Raw genomic sequence first — 20,501 nt, 5'->3', positions numbered from 1 at the left:
ATATTTGATTTGCATTAGGAACATATAACAACTCACTCTCAGCTATAACCATACTGAATTTCAGCTCAGTATGCCAAATAATGCAGAGTTAATGCTAATTTAGTGTTTTCTGAGGTAGCTGTGGCAGCCATCTTGAATCAAAATGGCTCCAAACATTATTCAGTTCTAGAGGTACATGTGATGATTACTTGCTGTGAGTTTGAAACAAATCCAACGTGTTGTTCATGAGATATGCTGCTAACAGACAGACCGTATGTAAGTTGACCTGTATTTCTAAATGTGTGTTGACGTCAGGTCAGATGTAAGATGAGTCTGATGTTTGTCAGAACAATGTAACGCTGACATGTGTGTGCAGCTTTGTAACTAAACATGACCAGATCATTGAGCTGTTCTGTCCCATGTGGCGACGAGCTGGTGTGAAGCTGAGCTTGCTCTTGCTGCTGTTTGCTTCCAGATGTGCAGGCCGAGCTGGACTCAGTGGAAGCAGAGCTGCGGTCTGTGGAGCTGCACATCACAGAACTCCTGGAGAAGCAGACGCAGCTCACCTCTCGAAAGAACGCACTGCTGCAGCAGTTGGAGGAGGCCTGTGATGCTGCGCGACCATCCTCCTCTTCCTCCTCCTCTTCCTCCAGGTCCTCAGGGGCGGAGCCAGGGATGAGCCAGCAGGAGGTGCAGCGCTATGATGGCACAGGTTCTCAACGCTTTCTTCAAAGTCTCATGCTGTCGGCCATATTAGGTCCTGTTGTTGACACCCATTGTTTACCTGTGTTTTCTAGATTTCCCTTGGTCCAAAGAGGTGGAACGGCACTTCAAGGACTCGTTTCATCTCTCCCAGTTCAGACCGCTGCAGCTTCGAGCCATCAACCTCACCATGGCAGGCAGAGATCTGTTCTTGGTGATGCCCACAGGAAGAGGGAAAAGTCTCTGCTACCAGCTGCCTGCAGCCTGCTCCCACGGTACGTACAGACAGATATCTATAATATCTTTATATGTAAATATGCACTGCTCAAAAACATAAAGGGAACACACTAGGAATGTGCTATATGGCATAAAATTCATATCACGATATGTATTGTGAAGGGTGGTTATAACGATATATATCGCAATATGTTTTGGTATAAAACTTGCTAAAAAAAGCATAGTGTGTCCTTTTGCCATCATATATTTTGAATTAAGAAAATTCCACTACTAGGTCCAGAGAGTTTTTAAATAATAAACAAATCAAGTATTAGGCTTCTTTCTTGTAGTGCAAAACAGTGCAAAAGATATCAAATGTAGTTTTAGCCATATGTTTTAAACAAAAGAATATGTTGTTAACTCTTAACAGTTTCCAGTCTTAAGAAATGAGCAACAGAGCAGCATTTTACACTGAAACACTTCACCCTCCAACCCTCTAGTGGGCACCTCCTGCTTTAATGGAGCTGACACAAAATGAGACTGTGACCAGAGGGTCTCGCAGTAAAATCACACAACACAGCGTTCTTTTCACAGATCAGAGAGCAGGTTTCTCTAAAGCTGACCAACGCGTACTTTAACTTTCGATGGAAAAAAAACAAAACTTTCGATGGAACACAGTGTTTTGCGCATGCGTCAGAATACGGCAACACTACGGCAAGCCGGCTGTAGTTAGCTTGTAGCTTTGCTACTTTGCTCTCGAAGAAAAGACTAACGTGACTTGCGCACAGTTTTCAACTAAAAAAAAGTAACGATTAAACTGACAACTGATTTTACTTCAGACACTGCGTTACTGCGGTTAGCCGGTAGAAGACAGATCTATATCGTAGGCTAAACTTCTATCGTTTCTACCGTGTACCGTTTATATCGCGCATTCCTAGAACACATAAAAAAACAATGTAACTCCAAATCAGTCACACCTTTGTAGAATCAGTGTCACCAGTTAGGTAGTAACACTTACTGGGAATCAATTTCACCTGCTGCTGTGCAAATGGAACACACAACAGGTGAATAAGAGACGATTATCAAGACAAGCCTTAGGAAAGAGTGATTCTGCAGGTGCTGACCACAGGTCGTTTCTCTGCTCTCGTCCTTTCTGGTTGAACTTTTAGCCACTTTATTTTTATACCTTTATTTTACCAGGAAGAAATCCGCTGACATCATCAGTCTCTTTTACAAGGATGTCCTGGACAATATGCAAATACAGCAACACAGTCTTAAAAACGGTAACAATAGTATTAAAATATTTACAACAAAACATCCATTAGTAAAACATGAAATGCAATGCAAGTAAAAAAAAATCACAATTTAAAACACCTAAACATTACAAGATGCGACTGAAACCTTAGACAATTTTTGTTTAAAACTAGTTAAAGGAATAGAAGACTCCAACCTAAACTTAAGCTGTAGATCATTCCAAGACCATGGGCCAAAATAGAAAATTAAAAATAAAATTTTGTGAGCAGTATATATCAATCTATCTATATAGATATAGATAGATTGATATATAAATTCTGTTTTTACGATCAGTTATCATCACTTTATGCTAAAATACAACCCTAGTTCTGAAAAGGTTAGGCCATTGTAAAATGTAAAGAGAATGCAATATTTGCAATACTTCTTCTTTCAGCTTTTCCTTCTACGGGTGTCTCCACAGCGAGTTCTCCTCCTCCATCTCACTGCATCCTCTGTCCTCACTCCAACTACATCCATGTCCTCTCTAACTGCATCCATATGTCTCCTCTTTGTCTTTTTCCTGGCAGCTGCATTTCTAACACCCTTCTATTAATATACCCACTGTCCCTCCTCTGGACATGTCCAAACCACTGTTCCTCCTCTGGATATGTCCAAACCACTGTCCCTCCTCTGGACATGTCCAAACCACTGTCCCTCCTCTGGACATGTCCAAACCACTGTTCCTCCTCTGGATATGTCCAAACCACTGTTCCTCCTCTGGACATGTCCAAACCACTTTTCCTCCTCTGGACATGTCCAAACCACTGTCCCTCCTCTGGACATGTCCAAACCACTGTCCCTCCTCTGGACATGTCCAAACCATCTCGGTCTGGCCTCTCTGACTTTGTCTTAATCTATCAACCTTTGATGTAATTATTTGGAATTATTTCTCATAAATCCACATTTTATTCTCATTGTCACATAGTAATCATCAAGTGTTTAAACAAAAGAAGTTTGTGCCATTAAAGGCCTACATATTAGGGCAGTGGTTCAAAGTTTGCTTGTTTAGTCCCCGTTCGGAGAAAGAAAGTTGTCCGCACGCCCCCCAGCCCCTGAACGCAAAACCAAATAACAATTTGTGAAATACTCAAGTTTACCACATGAACTAAACTCTTTAAAATCTAATCTCTTTGAGTGAATTTAAGTCATTTAGATCAAAGGTCTGTCAGTCTAACAAGTAGAAATGACTATTTGATGTTTTGAGCATGAACTTTGGCTGTTTAAAGTTATTTTTATAACCTAAACTATAATTCTTTTACATTTTTTAAATGCCACCCTCATAGGGCTGGGTACCTTTCTAAAAAGTTCGGTATTGGTGCTGGTGTCGGTACCTTCACTTCGGTGTCGGTTCCTGAACAATACTTTTTCGGTACTAATTTTATAATTAACATCAATTCTAACGAGAAGAAAAATATGTTGCACATTACAGTACAAATCGTGAGTTTTATTTTTTTAACTTTGGTATTTTTCTATTCCAAGCAGTTTTCTTACATAAAAACAAATAAAAATTTCCAGGTCAAAAGACCAGTTTCAAACCAGTGACATGTCGGTGTCTAATTTTCATCAATTCATTCAACCTTTATTTAGACATGTAAATCCCATTGAGCCTCGAGGACTCATTTACAAGAGAGACCTGATTTCAACAAAGAATGATGACAACAATGGACAACAATAAACAGTTATAAAAAAAACATACATTTTTTTTTTTTTTTTTTTTTACAAATAGGAAGGCTAAAAAAAAAGAAAAGTAACAAAAAACAGCTAGATTCTAAGACGAATGTAGAAAACTAAAAACAGGAACATGTCAGCATTGGTCCCTGCCAGGAGTCCAACAGATTCTTAAAGACACTCAGAGAGGTCAAGGTCGAGAGCTTCAAATCTTTTTGTAAGATATTCCAGGAAACAGGAGCGGAATAGGAGAAGGTCCTTTTGCCTAGTTCAGTCCTCACTGAGGGAACACTGCAGGTGGTAATGTCCTGAGAGCGCACTCTGTAGCTGCACTCACGCAGAGACATGTAGGAGGAGATGTATGAAGGCAGCAGACCAAGAAGTGATTTAAAGATGAAAATGTACCAGTGAGAGAGTCTGCGTGAAGTTAATGATGTCCAGTTAACCAGTGAATACAGGGTGCAGTGGTGGGTACGATAATCACAGCCAGTTATGAATCTTAGTGCACCATGATAGACAGCATCCAACATCTGCAGGGTTCTTGTAGGAGTGTTATGTAAATAATGTCACCATAATCAATGGAGGGAAGGAAGGTCACATTTACAAGATGTTTTCTAGCATTCAGAGTTAGACAGGATCTGTTTCTGAAAAAGAAACCCAGTTTAACTTTCAGTTTCTTTACCAAGTTTTCCACATGGAGCTTAAAAGAGAGATGTGAGTCGACCAAGATACCCAAATATTTATAGGAATCAACAAACTCAATGGGGACACCATTTGAGGATAAAATCAGAGGAAGGACTGCTGGGACCAACTTCCTATTTGAAAAAAGCATCCCTTTGGTTTTGTCGGCATTTAGGACAAGTTTGAGGCGGAACAAATCAGTCTGGATGATGTTGAATGCAGATTTCAAAAGCTGGAAAGCCTTAGCAACAGTTTTAGCTCGACAATAAACAACTGTGTCGTCAGCATAGAAATGTATGGATTCATCAAGGATGTTTTTACCAACATTATGTATGTAGATTGTAAAGAGGGTTAGTCCTAAGACTGAGCCTTGTGGTACACCATTGTTGACTGTTGAATAACTGGAGGAAGTACCATTATGTTGAACACATTGCCTCCGATCTGAGGGATAGTTAGAGAACCAACCAATGGTGTGATCTGAGAAACCAGTTTCTGAGAGTTTATGACACAAGATGTTATGATCCACAGTGACAAAAGCTTTAGACAGGTCTAAGAAAAGTGCAGCACAATAATCCTTAGCATCCAGTGCTTCAACAACGTCATTAAGACCCTTCAGTGAAGCAGTGGTTGTGCTGTGTTGTTTCCTGAAACCAGATTGATGTGGAGGTAAGATGTTAAATGAGTCCAGGTAATTTTTGATTTGAGAGTTTATCAGTTTTTCTAGAACCTTGGCTAAAATGCAGAGTTTAGAGATTGGTCGATAGTTGTTCAGTGAGGTGGGGTCACCTCCCTTCAGCAAAGGAAGAACAAAGGCTGTTTTCAAGTGTCTGGGATGGAGTTTTGTCTTATGGAGAGATTGAAGATGTGGGTCACAGGACTGTGATGATATGAGCAGCCAGCCTTAAGAAATAAGGTGGAAGTTCATCTGGACCTGCAGATTTTTAGGATCAAGATCTTTTAACAGTTTATTGACCTCACTGACTGAGAACGGAGAAAAAGAGAATGTGTGATTAACTGAGGATTGACTTGTAGGAGGGATTTGATTAGTAGAAGTTTGGTTATTAAGTGAAGTGGCTGATTTTCCATTAGTAGCTGTGTCAAATAAAGAACCAGAAGCAACAAAATGTTTGTTGAAACAGTTCAGGATCTTCTAAAAAAGTTAAATCTGGTCCTCTGGACATTCAAAAAAACAAAACAAAGCAAATCAACAAAAAAATGTAGAAACGTTTCGTCTCTCATCCGAGAGACTTCCTCAGTCTGAGGAGCTGTATTCAGCTCAGTCTCTTAAATAGCACCGTCTCAGAGTGGATCAACCAGTTTGCTGCTGACAACCAAAACCAGCTGATCGCATGCTCAAGAAGTGACCATCAGCCTAACAATGGATCATTAGCACACTGATGGCTGTTTACTACTCACAGAGGGCTGAGTGATACTAGCAATCACAGCATTGTAAGAGGGGGACAGTTGAACCCGGAGGCTCCACCCCTGTGTAACGATGGACGATTTCTTTTCACAAAGATGGCCTCCTTTACTCCTCTCTCAAACCATCGTTCCTCTCTGTCCAGGATGTGAACATCTTCATCCCTGAAAGAGTGACCGCTGGCCTGGAGATGAGTGTAGACCGCAGAGTCCTGGCCTGATGATGTTGATCTTCTGTGCTGGGCCATCCTTTTGGCCAGTGGCTGTTTAGTTTCCCCGATGTAAGACTGATCACAGCCCTCCTGACACTGAACAACATACACAATATTACTCTGTTTGTGCCGGGGGACTGGATCTTTGGGATGAACCAGTCTTTACCGTAATGTATTTTGGGGTTTAAAAGCCACTGGGACGTTATGTTTAGAAAATGAACGTCTCAGTTGTTCCAGGACTCTGCGTTCTACACTCATCTCCAGGCCAGCGGTCACTCTTTCAGGGATGAAGATGTTCACATCCTGGACAGAGAGGAACGATGGTTTGAGAGAGGAGTAAAGGAGGCCATCTTTGTGAAAAGAAACCGTCCATCATTAAACAGGGGTGGAGGCCTACGTGTTCAATTGTCCCCCTCTTACAATGCTGTGATTGCTAGTATCACTCAGCCCTCTGTGAATAGTAAACAGCCATCAGTGTGCTAATGATCCATTGTTAGGCTGATGGTCCTTCTTGACCATGTGATCAGCTGGTTTTGGTTGTCAGCAGCAAACTGGTTGGTCCACTCTGAGAAAGTGCTATTTAAGAGACTGAGCTGAATACAGCTCCTCAGACTGAGGAAGTCTCTTGGATGAGAGACGAAACGTTTCTACATTTTTTTGTTGATTTGCTTTGTTTTGTTTTTTTGAATGTCCAGAGGACCAGATTTAATTTTTTTAGATTTTTCTACCTGGATTATTGAGCATGCATCAGGATAGTTCAGGATCTTGTACTTATTTGACAAAGGAACAGAGTTAACGAGAAGTTGTGATGGGAGGTCAGATGATTGGAAACTGCCTGAGAGAGATTTGATGGTTTTCTACAATCTGTTAGGGTCATTTAGATTTTTGGAGGTCTGAGATAAGAAGTAGTTGGCAGTTGTGCATTTATTCCTCATCTGTCAAAAACTCAACCAATCAGTGTCTGAGTCAGATTTTCTCGCTGCAGCCCAAAGATGATCTCTCCTGTGCAGGAGGTCAGCTAGCTCTGGAGTAAACCAGAGGCTGTCTCGTCCCTTTATTCTGAACTGATGAAAAGGAGCGTGTTTGTTCACAAAATAAATGAAACTATTATGAAAATAGTTCCAAGCGGAGTTCACGTCATCAATTACTAGAATACGATGCCAGTCAAAGTGTGACAGATCCCAGAGGCATGACTGTTCACAAAAACGTTTTAGATCCCTTTTTTGATTAATCTGGGCATAGAAGGTAGAAGTTTAATATCTCTGAGTCGCTGTCACACAATGATCACTCAAAATGTTAGCGAATACACCTGTACCAGGGAATTTGTGAGGCATATTTGTTAGAAACAGGTCTAAGATGGAGGACTTTTCAGGACGGTTTTTGTTTAGTCTAGTGGGAGAGTCAATGAGTTGGGTTAGATTGAGAGACAGGCAACATTCCTTGATTTTATCACAGAGGGGGGTCGACTTATCCCAGTCAATGCTGAAATCTCTTGTCAAAGTGATCTTTTTGAATTTTAAATTTCTAAGGAATTCCATCAGGGAGGACAGAGCCGCAGGTGTTGCTGACGGGGGACGACAACAACAGACTACAGATAAAATCTGGCCTCCATTCAAAGTGATGTTTACAGCTAAGGCTTCAAACTGGTTTGGAATTGTTTTAGAAGACACAAGACTAGAAACCAGAGAATCTCTGATGTAAATAATGACTCCACCCCCCCACCCACCCCCCCTTTTTTTGACGATCACAGCGGTAGATGTTAAATCCATTAGTTATCAGGTCATTATTCAGTACAGATTTGTTGATCCAGGTTTCAGAGATGAAGATTACATCTGCCCCAGAAGAACCGACCAGAATTTTCAAGGCATCAAGTTTTCTCAAAATGCTACGTGCATTTACATGCAGAAAATTAAGTCCTGACACGTTTTTAAAGTCATTTGGTGTTCTATAAATAGTGGGGGGTCCGGGGTTGGGCTGAATCCCTGAGAGCAGTAACAACATTATTATCAAACATTTTCTTGAGTTTTTTGTGACTGATGTGCAATTATAGGAGTTAACAGTGTGACAATTAGCCCCCATAATTGAACCATGAGTAATATTAATGACGACGCAATCATTCAGAACCCAAAAACAGTGAAGGTTGCAGTGATGGGCAGATCCAGGTGTATTAACAAGATTCAGTGACTCCAGATAATCTGAGATCTGAAAATAATGACAATAATATGAATGGTACAGAAAAGTCTCAGACCATACAACGTCACAAATCAAATGGGCAAACAAATCCGACGAGGTGGCCCAACTGCAGTTTGAGTTGGGCTGAAGGGGGCTCCGGCCCCCCTGTGAAGATGGATGGATGCTCCCATGAGAAACAGAAGCTGGGTCCAGAACCAACAGGCAGAAACAGATAATTTGCAGCAAATAGCAGAGCGAGCTGCCAGAAAATCCTCCTGAAATGAAATGCATGGTCCTAGCTCGTTTCAGGCCAACAGGGGACAACAGTGTGATCCAGAATAAAAATAATTATTATCCAGGTGACATCCTGATGCATGCTCAATAATCCAGGTAGAAAAATCCCAAAAAGTTCAATGTGGTCCTCTGGACATTCAAAAAAAACAAAACAAAGCAAAAAAATATAGAAACGTTTCGTCTCTCATCCAAGAGACTTCCTCAGTCTGAGGTGCTGTATTCAGCTCAGTCTCTTAAATAGCACTTTCTCAGAGTGGATCAACCAGTTTGCTGCTGACAACCAAAACCAGCTGCTCACATGGTCAAGAAGGACCATCAACCTAACAATGGATCATTAGCACACTGATGGCTGTTTACTATTCACAGGTGGTTGAGTGATACTAGCAATAACAGTAGTGTAAGATGGGGACAGTTGAACTCGGAGGCCTCCACCCCTGTTCAATGATGGACGATTTCTTTTCACAAAGATGGCCTCCTTTACTCCTCTCTCAAACCATCGTTCCCCTCTGTCCAGGATGTGAACATCTTCATCCCTGAAAGATAAATGGATTATCCAGGTGAGTTTGGATGGAGGCCTGCTGCAACTCCAATGCAAACACTAAACTTCTCTTGAGCACAACGCAGCACTGCTCCTCCTCTTCTCTGCACGTCACCTCCGCACCCGACAGGCACCCCCGGTGAAAACTACGAGACTGACCGGAGAGGCTGAGGCTGAAATCGTCACTGGTCCGGTCCGGTTCTGTTCTGGCGCTCCACAGCACGAGAGGCGAAGAGGCTGAAGTTGTCCCTGGCCCGGTTCTGCTCCGGTCTGGTTCCGGCGGAGCTTCAAAGCATCAGAGCGTCTCCTCCAGGCGAACACAACGATTCCACGGAGGTGGACAGTCCTTCGTTAAAAGTTAACGGGCTGCTCACTGAGGCTGAGACCGGCTCTGTTAAAGATGAAGTCCTCCATAGCCAACTCTGTTCGGTTCTGGTCCTGTTTGGGGGACACAGGTACACTTCCCCCACACCAATGAAGACACCACGATGCCAGTCCAGCAGAAAACCAGCTAAATGCCACCCGGCGATTCTCTTCGGAACCAGGTAGAATCACAAAGGTCCAGATGAGAAGTTCGTTGGGGTCCAGAGAGAGAGAGAAAAAAACATTGGACCTTCGTGCGACGACTCCCTAGCTCGAGGGGTCACCTGGCCGACAGGGTGCGCTCAGAGTGACCGGTGGGGTGGGAGCGGCCGGTTGTGGACCAAAATAAATTTTTTGGACGGTCCCATCCAGCTCTCTGAGTCAACGAACACCGAATTTGGTTGGAAGGGGGACCAACTTTAGTCCGGTTCGAAAAACGGGTCAGTTTGATGATAAAAGACTGCAAAGAAGCCGGAGGGAGCTGCCGTCCATCAGCTTGCCGGAAGTGAATGCTCACTGCTACACACTGAGGACCTTTTCACTTAACAGTTTTTATTCAGAAACAACATGTCTGCTTTCTCTGGACACAAACAAGCCGGCATCATTCTAAAGAGACTAATGAGTGCTTTAGATCACATTCATTCACTGATGGGACACACATCAGAGGCTATGAGGGGACTGATGGTGCCTCCAGCTGTAGAAAATGTTCACTCTGAGGGTGTGGATGATGCTTGTTGCACACACAGATACCTGGTTGTCAGTTTGATAGCACTGACATAATGTCCCTCACATTTCACCAGCAGGTCACTGGATTCACTGAGGTTAGGGTTGATGCAGACATCTGCACCTCTGTGTCTCTTCCTGAATCTTCTCTGTGGTTCTCTGGGGTTTAGAGTTCTTATCATCTCCCTAATTGACATGAGAACACAAAACATCAACAATAACATGGTTGTGCTATTATTGCTCAAAAACCATTATCTTGGCTGAGAGATAAAAGTTTTAACTGGTCAGCAATATCCTTTACAGCTTAACTTACCTCCACCATGCAGCTTCCACTGTAGAAAAAGGCCGCCCCCCCCCCCCCCATCTCTCTTTTCTTTTGTCTGCCTCTGTCCTCACATCAGGGTCAGAGGCTCCTGTGGGAAGAACATAAACAAACGGTGAACGTTAGGTGAACTGTTTAACCAGCTGATCCGATGGATGAGTACATTTTTACAAGCTTCATCTGTTACTGTCAATCTTTAGTTAGCTTTATATTTTAGCTAGCTACATAACCATAAAATAAAGCTACACACTAATATCTTAAAGTTAGCGTTACATGGATTCTAGTTTAATTCACCGCGATGCACGTATTAAGCTGCAGTAATGTTAACAAACGTAAACTTACCAGCTGAAATCCCAGGCACAGCTCCGTTTTCGGAGTTCTTTGATGAAGAGGAGTCCGATCGTGGAGATAATGAATCAGGCCATTGATGCTCTCTAACACTCACAGGCTGACTCTAATGCTGAGAGGAGGAGGGAGAAGGCTGAAGTCCCCCTTGAAGACAAACATGGAGCAACTTTCTGCTCGTAAATTGACGCCGTTCAACGCCACACACGCTGCACACGTGAACCCCGTCCGTGGGCGTAACCAGCACCATAGACATACAACTGTAGGGCAGCTCTATAACAGCTCTGGATGTAAACACGTAGTCTGTTTGTCATATGTCTGGTGTTTTACCTGCCTGCGTGCTAAAACCACGTGACATGTTACATCCAATACCGAAACTTGACACCAAAAGAAGGGTGACATTTCAATCCATACACCGACCAACGCAGTCCGGTCAGTGCCATAAAATAACCTCTGTTCGGTATATGGCCCTACACTCTACCATACCATACCATTTTATTTATAGAGCACTTAAAACCGCGACAAGGCCAACCAAAATGCTGTACAGACAGAAAAACAGGCAACACACAACGCAATATACAAAATGAGGTAAATCAGAATATAGACATAAATACGATGCAGATAATGACGACAAACCATTGTGGAGCATACAGGATCAAAACACAGATCATCTGGTGTTGAAAGCTACTGAATAGTAGTGGGTTTTTAAACAGGACTTGAAAACCGAGAGGGAGGGGGCCTGTCTGACAAGCAGAGGTAACTCGTTCCAAAGTCTTGGGCCTGCTACAGAGAAGGCCCTGTCACCTCTGCGCTTAAGACGAGTTCCTGGAACTGTGAGGAGCAACTGGTCCACTGACCTCAGGGAACGTGGTGGGACATACGGCTGTGGGGGGGACTGTTCTGTGATTTGTAGACATACAGGAGTATTTTGAACTGGATTCGAAGGTGAACCGGTAGCCAGCGCAGTGAGGCCAAAACTGGAGTAATGTGCTCTCTTTTGCCTGTACTGGTTAAAAATCGGGCTGCTGCATTCTGGACCAGTTGTAGTCGTGTAATGGAGGTCTGACTGATACCAAACAGGAGCAAATTGCAGTAATCAAGCCTAGATACAATGAATGCATGTACTACTGTCTCTAGGTTATTTTTGGATACTATGGGCTTCAGTTTAGACAGCCGGCTCAGTTGGATGAAACATGATTTAACAATCATGTTTACATGATTGTTAAGTTTAAGGGAAGGGTCCATTATCAAGCCCAGATTAGTGACTCTTTGTTTTTCTGACAGGGTTAGAGTGGAAAGGTCGATGCAGTGGTTTGTGATCGCGTCGTTGGGAGAGAACAACATTACTTCAGACTTCTTTTAATTGAAACTTAAGAAACTTAAATCCATCCAGCCCCTGATGTCAGCCAGGCAGTCGAGCAGAGGTTGAATAGAGCATGTACCGTTGTGTCTTAGGGGGAAGTAAATTTGACAGTCATCGGCGTAGACGTGAAAGGGTATATTGTGTTTCTGGAAAATAGCACCAAGTGGCAGCAGGTATAAAGAGAATAGGAGGGGACCCAGGACGGACCCCTGCGGAACCCCTCCATTTAAGCTCTGCCGCTGCAGAACTAAAATACTTGATGGAGACACAAAAGGATCTGTCAGCGAGGTAAGATCTGAACTAATTGAGGGCTGTCCTTATGATGCCTACCCACTGCTCCAACCTAGCAATGAGGATCTCATGGTCAATGGTGTCCAAAGCGGCTGTAAGGTCCAATAGGACAAGCAGCACAGAATCACCAGTATCTGTGGTTAAGAAAATGTCATTAAAAACCTTCAGTAGGGCAGTTTCAGTGCCATGGAGAGGTTTAAAGCATGATTGGAATAGCTCCAAGATAGCGTGACCCTCCACCCTCATCCACTTAATCTACTCTCTTCTATGGTGCATGGAAAACAAATGTTATATAAAGGCAATAACCCATTATGAAGATACATATTTGAAAATAACAATTTATGGACTTTTGTTTGGCTAAAAGTATTTGAACATTGGATAACTGTATAACTGGTAATACAGACAAACTAGGCATCAAATTCAATAGAATCAACACAACAAAACACCAATATTTATCTATATTTGATCTTACAAAGTATTACATTTATATATTTATAGTATTACATTCTCTTCCTTGAATCGCCACCTTATCGTGGTGGAGGAGTTTGTGCGCCTGAATGATCCTAGGAGCTATGCTGTCGGGGGCAATTATAATTGCCTCTGGTAGGGTCTCCCAAGGCAGATTGGTCTTAGGTGACATGCCAGACAGAGTGATTCAGAAGATTTTTATGGACAAAACTAGGAACTCAGTGTCCCTTGCCTGGACGTGGGTTACCGGGGCCCCACCCTGGAGCCAGGCCTGGGGGAGGGGCTTGTCAGTGAGCGCCTGGTGACCGGGTCTTTACCCATGGGGCCCGGTCGAGCTCAGCCCGAAGGAGCAGCATGGGTTTGCCTTCCTGTGGACCCACCACCTGCAGGAATGGCCATAGCAGTTGGGTGCATGATGCCATGGGCAGTGGCCGAAGGCGGGGACTTTGGCGCTCTCACCCTGACTTACCAAAGCTAGCTCTTGGGACATGGAATATAACCTCTCTGGCAGGGAAGGAGCCTGAGCTTGTGCGCGAGGTTGAAAGGTACCCACTAGATGTAGTTGGGCTCACTTCGATGCACAGCATGGGCTCTGGAACTGATCTCCTTGAGAGGGGTTGGACTTTATTCCATTCTGGAGTTGCCCATGGTGAGCGGTGTCGAGCTGGTGTGAGTCTACTTGTAGCCCCCCGACTTGGTGCCTGTGTGTTGGAGTTTTCCCCGGTAGATGAGAGAGTGGCTTCCCTTCGCCCCGCCTTCGGGTGGGGGGACGGGCTCTGACTGTTGTTTGAACTGTAATTCGGCGCGTAGGTACAGAGTAGCCGACCTTCTTGGAGTCCTTGGCAGGGATGCTGGAATGTGCGCCAGCTGGGGACTCCTTTATTCTGCTGGGGGACTTCAATGCCCATGTGGGTAATGACAGTGTGACCTGGAGGGGCGTGATTGGGAAGAACGGCCTCTCTGATCTGAACCCGAGCGGTGTTCTGTTGTTGGACTTCTGTGCTAGTCATAGTTTGTCCATCACAAACACCATGTTCGAAGTGCACTTTGCACCAGGACGCCCTAGGTCGTAGATCAATGATTGACTTCATAGTCGTGTCATCTGATTTGCGGCCGTTTGTTTTGGACACTTGGGTAAAGAGAGGAGCTGAGCAGTCAACTGATCACCGGTAGTGAATTGGATCAGATGGCGGGGGGAAGATGCTGGACAGACCCGGTCGACCCAAACGTATAGTGAGGGTTTGCTGGGAACTCCTGGCAGAAGAACCCGTCAGAGAGATCATCAACTCATACCTCCGGGAGAGCTTTAACAGCATCCCCGCTGAGGTGGAGGACATTGAGTTTGAGTGGGCCATGTTCCGCACCTCGTTTGTTGAGGTAGCTGCCTTGAGCTGTGGCTGCAAGGTTGTCGATGCTTCTCGCGGTGGTGGACACCCCGGGTTAGGGAGACTGTCAAGCTGAAGGAGTCCTATCGGGCCTTGTTGGCCAGTGGGACTCTGGAGGCAGCTGAGGAGTACCGGAGGGCCAAGTGGTGTGCAGCCTTGATTGTTGCTGAGGCAAAAGCTTGGATGTGAGAGGAGTTCGGTGAGACCTTGGATAGAGACTCTCTGTCGGCTCCGAGGAGATTTTGGCAAACCGTCAGGCGGCTGAGGAGGGGAAAGCAGCACTTTACTAACACTGTTCAGTGAAGGTGGGGAGCTGTTGACCTCAACAAGTCAAGGGCTCAAAACACACATCATCGGGAGGTGGAAGGAATACTTCTCGGATGTTCTCAATCCCACCAGCACATCTTCCATGGAGGAAGCTGAGTCGGGGGACTTTGGGGTTGATCCATCCATAACCGTGGCTGAGGTCAGCTCTGAGGCGGCAGGGCTCCGGGAGTGGATGAGCTTCATCCTGATTTCCTTAAGGCTCTGTATGTTGTGGGGCTGTCTTGGCTGACACGCCTTTGCAACATTGCGTGGACATCGGGGGCAGTGTCACTGGACTGGCAGACTGGGGTGGTGGTTCCCCTCTTCAAAAAGGGGGACTGGAGGGTGTGCTCTAATTATAGGGGCATCACTCCTTAGCCTCCCTGGTAAGGTCTATTCAGGGGTACTGGAGAAGTGAGTCCGATTGTTGGTCGAACCTTAGATCCAGGAGGAACAATGTGGGTTCCGTCCTGGCCGTGGAATACTGAATCAGCTCTTTATCCTCACTAGGGTCCTTGAGGGGTCATGGGAATTTGCCTCTCCAGTCTACATGTGTTTTATGGACTTGGAGAAGGCATTCGACCATGTTCCTCGGTTACTCTGTGGGGGGTGCTCCATGAGTATGGGATTGGAGGCCCGTTGTTACGGGCTGTTCAATCCCTATACAAGCGGTGCGAGAGTTTGGTTCGCATTGCCGGCAGTAAGTTGGACCCCTTCAGGGTGGGAGTTGGACTCCGCCAGGGCTGCCTGTTGTCACAGATTCTGTTCATAACTTTTCAGGACAGAATTTCTCAGTGCAGCCAGCTGGCAGAGGGTTTCTGGTTCGGTGCCCTCAGGAGTCCATCTCTGTTCTTTGCAGATGATGTGGTCCTGTTGGTGTCATTGTGCCACGATTTTCGACTCTCACTGGAGCGGTTTGCAGCAGAGTGTTGTGAAGCGGCTGGGATGAGAATCAGCATCTCCAAATCTGAGGCCATGGTCCTCAACCTGAAAAGGGTGGATTGCTCTCTTCAAAAAAGTCCATACTCAATAATCCAGGTATACAAATGGTAAATAGTAAATGGACTGTACTTGTATAGCGCCTTTCTATCTTATTTCAAGATACTCAAAGCGCTTTACACTACAATCTGTGCTTCATTTACCCATTCATACAGCACTCTACTAGATCTCTACAAAGCTAATTGAACAAATCATTCTAAAGAGACTAATCAGTGCTTTAGATCACATTCATACACTGATGGGACACACATCAGAGGCTATGAGGGGTTCAGTGTCTTGCCCAGGGACACTTAGACATGTGACTGCTGGTGGAGTCGAACCCCCAACTCTCGCATTGGAGGACGACTGCTCTAACCACTCAGCCACAGCCGCCTCCAACAATTTTCAGTCGGGTCATCTGGACAGTTTCTTTTTTTGCTGAAACGTTTCACCTTCCATCCAGAAGTCTTCATCAGTCAAGGAAACACACAACACAAAACTGATTCTTCTCCCAAACAGCTTACTCCAAAGTGGAACAAACCAGTTATGTTAGTGCTAGCAACATAACTGGTATTTAAAAATAATAATTTCTAGAGAGGCTGATTCTCTCAAAAGTAAAGATTGACTTGCCAGTTTGGAAAAACCTGAGTCTAAAAATAGAAGAACAATTTTAGATAGATGTTTCTCAACAGAAATTTGGGAAGACTGCATCATGTAAAGTTCATAATAGGAATCTGAACAAATGTCCTAACTGACAAAGCCAAAAGGTAATATTAGACGCCTTTCATCTTCAGGTGGCAATTAGGGCTGTATACCGAATCTCGGTTCTTTTATGGCACTGACCGAAATGCACCGGTTGGTGTATGGATTGAAACATGACTCTTTTTCCGGTGTCAAGTTTCGGTATTGGCTGTAACGTGACACGTGGCTTCAGCAAGCAGGCAGGTAAAACACAGACCTATGACAAACAGACTACGTGTTTACACCCAGAGCTGTATAGAGCTGCCTTATAGCTGTATGTCCATGGTGCTGGTTACGCCCACGGACGGGTTTCACTTGTGCGGCACGTGTGTTGTTGATTGGCTTCAATTTATGAGCAGAAAGTTGCACCATGTTTGTCTGCAAGGAGAGAAGAGGACTGCAGCCTTCCCTCCTCCTCCTCTCAGCATTAAAGTCAGCTTGTGAGTGTTAGAGAGCAGGAACGGCCTGATTCATTATCTCAACGACCGGACTCTTCTTCATCAAAGAACTCCGAGGACGGAGCTGTATCTGGGATTTCAGCTGGTAAGTTTACGTTTGTTAACGTTACTGCAGCTTAATACCTGCATCGCGGTGAATTAAACTAGAATCCATGTAACGCTAGCTTTAAGATATTAGTGTGTAAATTTATTTTATGGGTATCTATGTAGCTAGCTAAAATCAAAAGGTAACTAAAGATTGACAGCAACAGATGAAGCTTAGCTTGTAAAAATGTGCTCATCCATCAGGTCAGCTGGTTAAACGGTTCACTAATGTTCACTGTTTATGTTAATGTCCTCACCGGAGGTTCTGACCCTGATGTGAGGAGGGCAGAGACAGACAAAATAAAAGTGAGGTGGGAGGGACACAGGACAGTCAAAACTTTGTTGATAAAAGTTTGCTGCCTTTTTCTACAGTGGAGGCTGCATGGTGGAGGTAAGTAAGCTGTAAAGAATGTTGTTGACCAGTTAAACTTTTATCTCTCTGCCTAGATAATGTTTTTTGAGCAATAATAACACAGCCATGTTATTGTTGATGTTTTGTGTTCTAATGTCAATTAGGGAGATGATAAGAGCACTAAACCTCAGAGAAACACAGAGAAGATTCAGGAAGAGACACAGAGGTACAGAAGTCTGCCATCAACCCTAACCTCAGTGAATCCAGTGACCTGCTGGTGGAATGTGAGGGACAATATGTCAGTGCTATCAAACTGACAACCAGGTATCTGTGTGCAACAAGCATCATTCACACCCTCAGAGTGAACATTTTCTACTGCTGGAGACACTATCAGCCAGGAGTGAGCTTGTTTGTGTCCAGAGAAAGCAGACATGTTGATTTTTCTGAAGAAAAACTGCTAAGTGAAAAGGTCCTCAGTGTGTAGCAGTGAACATTAGACACTGACGTGTCATTGGCTTGAAACTGGTCTTTTGACCTGAAAATTATTTATTTTTATGTAAGAAAACTGCTTGGAATAGAAAAATACCAAAGTTAAAAAAATAAAACTCACGATTTGTACTGTAATGTGTAAAGTAATTTTATTCTTGTTAGAAATAATATTAATTACAAAACTGGTACCGAAAAAAGAACCGTCAAGGTACCGATACCGATTTTTTTAGAAAGGTACCCAGCCCTAGTGGCAATGCATTAAAAACAGGTCTGACTCTGTTATGGACATCTCTGCCTGAATTCAGTGACAACAGTTGACTAAAATGTTTAACATATCATGTTTACTTTGCTCCACTGTCAATAAAATATGGGTTTATGACATTAGCAAAAAAAGGCTTTGTTAGCATAGTGTGTTGGCTCAAGACACAGTGCATTGTAGTCTGTTTTCACCACCAGTGTGTACAACATTTGTACACTACTTTTACCAAAGGAAGTTTCCAGAGCATTACATAGCAGATGAAATTTAGTAAAATATTCGAACACCGCTTGAAATGACCAACACACTGAAGACAGCCTTAGTTTATACATTCAATGCATTTATTATTATACATCTTAATTTTTTTCTAATGTCGACAAAGTCCCAAAATACTATTGGGCTTTCGAGAAAAAGGCTGATGGATGTTGGGAGTTTTGGCACCCATCAGTCTGTCTTAGAAAAGTGTGTCTGACTGGTATCCTGTGGCAGGTTTCACACTGGTTGTCACCCCCCTGGTGTCCCTGATGGAGGACCAGATCATGTACCTGAAGTCCACTGATGTTCCAGCTGTTATGCTGAATGCATTCAGCACCAAGGTAACAACCTGACATCAGACATCTTGTGTGCTGACTGTTCATTTACTTCCATTTCTGTCGTGTTTTATACTGGTTAGTTTTAGCTGATCAGAGTCATCGGAGAGAAAATGTGATGACAATATTGGTAAAGTGTTTCCAGATCTTTGTTTATTGGATGGGTCACTGTTACTTATGTAACAAACTGTCCAGTTGAACTTTACCTGAAGAAACTTTGATAGGGCCAAAAGTTATGATATAGTGTCAACAATCAATTTTTAATAATAAACAAAATGTCTTCATTATTTTGACTCTGCTGTACCTACCGGTAACTTTAATCTGACTCAGTTCATGGCATGACTGATGATGAGACTGGTCCCAAAGCAGAACTCAACATGTATTGTGGTCAAAATGCAGACAGGGTAAATATTTCTGTTAGATTGGTGTGTTCACTTCAGTTTAGTGGTGGGGAAGTTAGTGGAGGAATGCTGGTGCAGAGCTTCGAGAGACTGAGCCTGTAATTGGAGAGTTGAAGTTGAAATCCCTAGAATGGCACATATGGATGAAAAGGTGAAGAATCACACTAACCTCCACCGTCAATTGCCCCATTTTGGGCCCTTAAGCAATTAGCCTTTTAACTTTCCAGCTGCACCCTGGGTGCTTTATTCATTTCAATTCAACCTTTATTTATACAGGTTAGTCTCACTGAGCCTCAAGGACTCATTTACAAGAGAGACCTTTAGATGGCAGCCCTCTGCTCAACATGTTTGCTCATATGAGCAATGGGCATAATTGCAGAGTATGGATTTCCAATAAAATTCCATGATCTCCATACAGAAGAGCACTCACCACACAAGTCTTTATACCAGCATCTTGGTGTGCGCATTTAGCTTTTAGTTCCTCCACACCCTCTTGATGAGGCCAAACATAGTAGTGGTGTAGCTGGACCCAGATGGAAGTCACACAGTCACAACTGGTGCTACACATTTAGTATAATTTTAATCTGTAACAAGACAAGTTCATGTGTCATAACAGTGTCTGGCAATTTGATGGGCTCTGTTGTGACACCCATGTGCCTTTCACCGCCACAAGAGGCGCACGAAGACATGGAACATAGCCCATTCAGATTTAATGCCCCCCACCTTCCCTGGGATGTGCTTCAAGTTCTCTCTGAGGTGCGAGTTCAAGATCATTTTGACAAGTTCGTCTGCCAGCCGTTCCCAGTACACCCTCACTACACATTTGCATCTGTCAAGCATCTTCCCTTACCAATCTAACCCATCTAATCACCAGCTCAACTCCTCTCTTCACCCAAATGTCCAAAACATACTTCTACAAATCAGATGACACATCTACAAAGTCTATCATTGATCTGCCGCCTGGAGTGTCCTGGTGCCAGGTGCACTTATAGACATCCTTATGTTTGACACCAGAAAGGGGGCATAAGTAAACCCACACCAGCTTGGCGCCTCTCATCATGAGCAACTCCAGAGTAGAATAAGGTCCAGCCCCTCTCAAGGAGACTGGTTCCTGTGCCCATGCTATGTAACAAGGTGAGCCCTATATCTAGTCTGTACCTCTCAACCTCATGCACAAGCTCAGGCTCCTTCCCCACCAGAGAGGTGACATTTAATTCAAGGATTCAAGGTTTCTTTATTTGTCATTCGCACCACATGTGGTACATGTGGTAGAACAAAATTGTGTACGTAGGGTCTCAGTTACATCCAACAAAAGTATAAAATGTAAAAGAAAAACTAATAAGATCTAAAGTATGAATTAAGAAAAACATCCGCTAAAAATATGCTAAGCACTAATGGCATAAAAACAATAC

The 20,501-nt window shown here is 43.8% G+C and overlaps 1 protein-coding gene across 1 annotated transcript; it reads left to right on the top strand.

Moving 5' to 3' along the window:
• Positions 1-578: 578 nt before the first annotated feature.
• Positions 579-18,706, top strand: LOC119428141 (ATP-dependent DNA helicase Q1). The gene is made up of 3 exons (XM_037695777.1): positions 579-691; positions 777-956; positions 18,588-18,706. Exons 1-3 carry the CDS (start codon positions 655-657, stop codon positions 18,704-18,706), a joined length of 336 nt encoding a protein of 111 aa, XP_037551705.1. The 5' UTR covers positions 579-654.
• The last annotated feature ends 1,795 nt before the right edge of the window (positions 18,707-20,501 follow it).

The sequence above is a fragment of the Nematolebias whitei genome, chromosome 22 (genome assembly GCF_014905685.2).
Source record: "Nematolebias whitei isolate Nwh7 chromosome 22, NemWhi1, whole genome shotgun sequence".
NCBI lineage: Eukaryota > Metazoa > Chordata > Actinopteri > Cyprinodontiformes > Rivulidae > Nematolebias > Nematolebias whitei.
The sequence above is the reverse complement of the archived record's forward strand: the minus strand, read 5'-3'. Positions and strand labels throughout refer to the sequence as shown.

Bases quoted from the DNA above. Each gene is read 5' to 3' on its own strand.
- LOC119428141 (XM_037695777.1), top strand. From the start codon at position 655: ATGAGCCAGCAGGAGGTGCAGCGCTATGATGGCACAG. The intron at 692-776 runs GTTCTCAACGCT...TGTGTTTTCTAG, and splicing joins GCAGCGCTATGATGGCACAG to ATTTCCCTTGGTCCAAAGAG. The intron at 957-18,587 runs GTACGTACAGAC...ATCCTGTGGCAG, and splicing joins GCCTGCAGCCTGCTCCCACG to GTTTCACACTGGTTGTCACC.